The sequence below is a fragment of the Citrus sinensis genome, chromosome 7 (genome assembly GCF_022201045.2).
Source record: "Citrus sinensis cultivar Valencia sweet orange chromosome 7, DVS_A1.0, whole genome shotgun sequence".
Classification (NCBI taxonomy): domain Eukaryota; kingdom Viridiplantae; phylum Streptophyta; class Magnoliopsida; order Sapindales; family Rutaceae; genus Citrus; species Citrus sinensis.
In genome coordinates this window covers 12,962,891-12,966,214 of record NC_068562.1, presented here as the reverse complement: position 1 = coordinate 12,966,214, position 3,324 = coordinate 12,962,891, and the positions used below count along the sequence as shown (strand labels likewise).

General features: G+C 49.5%; 2 protein-coding genes across 2 annotated transcripts; both read left to right on the top strand.

Annotated features, from left to right (window-relative positions):
- The first annotated feature begins 770 nt into the window (after positions 1 to 770).
- LOC107178604 (uncharacterized) lies at positions 771 to 1,703 on the top strand. The gene has a single exon (XM_015533962.2). The coding sequence runs from the start codon at positions 771 to 773 to the stop codon at positions 1,701 to 1,703; it is 933 nt and encodes a 310-aa protein (XP_015389448.2).
- Positions 1,704 to 1,861: 158 nt separating this feature from the next.
- LOC107178605 (uncharacterized) lies at positions 1,862 to 2,884 on the top strand. Its single transcript, XM_015533964.2, has one exon. The coding sequence runs from the start codon at positions 1,862 to 1,864 to the stop codon at positions 2,882 to 2,884; it is 1,023 nt and encodes a 340-aa protein (XP_015389450.2).
- Positions 2,885 to 3,324: the final 440 nt, after the last annotated feature.

Here is a 3,324-nt window from a genome sequence, read left to right as displayed (position 1 = left end):
GCTTTTTTGGGGGACGGGTATCGGCTCGGTATATACCTCTGGTCAGTATTCGTCTCTGATCGGCTCATGTTCCCCCTGTTCTGCTCGTACCATTTGGCTGAGGTGATTCATGCCGGGGTGAAAATAGTAGCATGGTCGACCTGGTGCTTTTATTTGCTTAACACCAGTCCCCCAGTTTCTGGTCTTGTGAGTGAAATAAGTCAAGAGTAGAAACTGATAGTCAAATCTTACCAATCCGGGGGCTTCTCCTCTGGTCTTCTGTCTACCGGGACGGACCTGAGGTATCATTTTTCTTCAGGGGAGATTTTGACCTGAGCATGGGCCTAAATGAGCATGTCCATTGCGTATATGAGCTTGCATCTAGCCTGGCCTCTTGTAACGGTTGGTGACGTGGCATCTCCAGACTCTTCGTATTTGAAATTTGAAACGACGGGCTATCTGTCCTTGATGTACGGTGAGTGAGCTAGCGTCTCCATCACTTAAATGCTTTCATTTCCCCCTTTTCGTTTCAAATCCCTAGACTTACATCGTCATCGTTTTGTTACTCGTCTCTCCGTCATTAACCTACCCCCTTTCTGAACTTTACTCACACTTCCTGCGTCCAGAGTTTCTACTTGCTGGTTTTTTCTCTGTCACGGCAGCGCTATCAGGGTCAGTTCATTTCAGGTACTGCTTTTAATCTCTTCTCTGGTTGTTGTTGATTGGGTTCCGTGTTGCCCCCTTTTGTATCCGTATATTCGAGTTTTCTTTGTTTTCTTTTGGGATTCGATATGTCAAACCGGAAAAGAAAGTTAATTGTTGATGAGGGTGATGAAGAATTAGGGGATTCAGGCCTCAACGTGTCAATACCTACCGATTTCTTAGGTCCCTCCAGTAGTGTAGGTCCTTCCCATGGCAGGGATACCCTTGAGTACCCACGCCCCTTGGTTGTCTCTCCCTCCCCCGAACTAGAGCTTGTAGGGAATAGAGGTGGACCTGCGTCGGGCTCTGGTGAGAACCACAGCTTTGGTGGGGTTGGGATCCCTGAAGGAGTTGGTGATGGTGAAGGGAGCAGTTCCGGACCGAGTGGACCTGCTAAGAAAAGGAATCTTGGCCATAGGGTGGAGGCTGATTCCTACCCTATTGATTACATAGCCTGTGCCACCACCCAAACTGACCTATTCAAGCTTAGGAACCTCTACGACATTCCTGAGGAGGTTCTCCTTGTAGTTCCTGGGAAGGGTGACGTTCCTAGTCGGCCTCCGCAGGGGTATGTGACGATGCACTTAGAGAGTTTCAAACTAGGAGTTCGGCTGCCCCTTCAGCATTATTTTGCCAAGATATTGGGAGGTATGCACCTGGCCCCAAGTCAGCTACACCCGAACGGGTGGAGGGTTCTCTCGGCAATGTTTGTGTTGTGGGAGAGGTGCGGGTTGGAGGAGCCTTCCCTTATTGAAGTGAAACATCTGTATCAGCTGCGGAGCAGCCCAAGGGAGGCGTGCTGGTACTACTTCATGTCCAGTTCTGCGAAGAGAAAGCCAATCACCGGTTTCCCCTCCTCGTGCAAAAATTGGAAGAACAAATTCTTCTTTGCTGGGGGAAAGTGGTGTTCAGCACTCCGTTCGTTGGGTGGTGATATTTACCTTCCAACAGAGTTTGTCACCCCAGGTCGTTCATTTTTTGCCTATATTCTTTCTCAAATTGTCACTTATCGAGTTCTTTAACCTCTTTTGCTATTTCAAAGTCGTGGGGTTTGATCGGGGGGCTTGAAGATCGACCTTTGCTTCAGGTGGAAACTGCTCTGGTGAACGCGTCTACCTGCCAAGACCTCCTGTCGTCAACAAACCTGGTCGGTTCGGGCCTAGTGGACATAGCCGCTGGAATGGATAACAAGATCCTCAGCGCGATGAGCAGGAAGCGTGGTCGGGCTCCGAGTAGCTCCAGCAACCCTCCTCCTCCTCCAAAGAAACCCAGCGTCGGTCCTTCCAAGGCGCCTGTTCCTGCTCTGCCCCCTCCTCCACCTCGTAAGAGTGGTGGGGAGAAAACCTCCGACAAGAGTCCTGAGGTCAGCTTGCAGTCTGGGGACCGATCTTCTCCTCTTCCATCTCGGGATCAAGGTGACTACCTGAGCCCATATCAGAAGGATTATAAAAAATCGGTTGGGCCCAAGATGGTGAAGGACATTGAGAGCATGAACCTCTCCGAGTTAGCTGCTTCTGTTCAAAGAGTCTCCTTCAGGCTGGCCACAATGGTCTCGTGCTACAAGACCGGGTCCGCGCGTCATGAGAGGAAGCTTCAAGCTGATAACCAGGAGTTGAAAAAGAAAGCCGAATCTGCTGATCGGTCCAAGGAGAAACTGGCCGAGCTGAACAAGCAGCTTATGGAGCTTGAGGAGAAAGTTGCGGTTGCTGAGTCCACTTCCTCCAAGCTTGAGGGCGAGTTGGGTGATCTGAAGTCCGATCTTCAGGCTACTCAAAGTGAAAGAGATACTCTGAGGACCGCCCTTGAGGGAGAGATTAAATCCCTGAGTGACCAGCTGGCTGAAGAGAAAGGCAAATCCGCTGATGTGGATGATCGGCTGGATGCCAAGTATGACTCCGGGGTTGCTTTAAGCTATAAGTGCATCATGTTTGTGCTCAAGGAAGAATACCCCGAGCTCGACATGAGCAAGCTGGAGGCTGGGGTGGAGAGATATATGTCTGGGGCCGGCCAGGGAGATAAGGTGCAGGGTGAGCAGGAGCAGGTGGAGGTTCCTTTGGATGGAGTGCAGGAGGGAGAAGCTGGGCAGCGTGTTTTTGAAGTGGGACAGGGGTCCGTGCCTCCTCCTCCCGGTATTGCTGATCTTCCACCTCCCGAGATAGCTGACCCTTCACCTATTGAGGCCGTTGACCCTCCTAATCCTTAGGTCTATTTTTGTAAAGACTCTAGATTTTCAGTTGCTTTGTAAACATTTGAACGTTTATAAATTTTTAAATGCTCTCTATTGGCTTTCTTGTCTGGTTTTGCTCACGGGTTGCTTCTGCAAAATAACTTGACAATTTATCTGATTTTGCCTGTTGGTTCTTTAGTGCATCGAGCAGGAATAGGCATCCGTTTGCCTTAGTAAAATTTTCGCAAAATTACCTGCTGGTCTTCGGTGACCGAGCAGGAGCAGGCACTTATTTGCCTTAGTCGAATTTCATGGAATCATCTGTTGGTCTTTCGATGACCGAGCAGGAACAGGCACTTACTTGCTTTGGTGAAATTTCGTAAAATTGCCTACTGGTCTTTCGTTGACCGAGCAGAAACTGGCATTTTCTTGCCTTAGTAGAATTTTCGTAGGATTAGCTGCTGGTCTTTTTCTGA

Coding starts and splice junctions, on each gene's coding strand:
- LOC107178604 (XM_015533962.2), top strand. CDS start 771: ATGTCAAACCGGAAAAGAAAGTTAATTGTTGATGAGGGTGATGAAGAA.
- LOC107178605 (XM_015533964.2), top strand. CDS start 1,862: ATGGATAACAAGATCCTCAGCGCGATGAGCAGGAAGCGTGGTCGGGCT.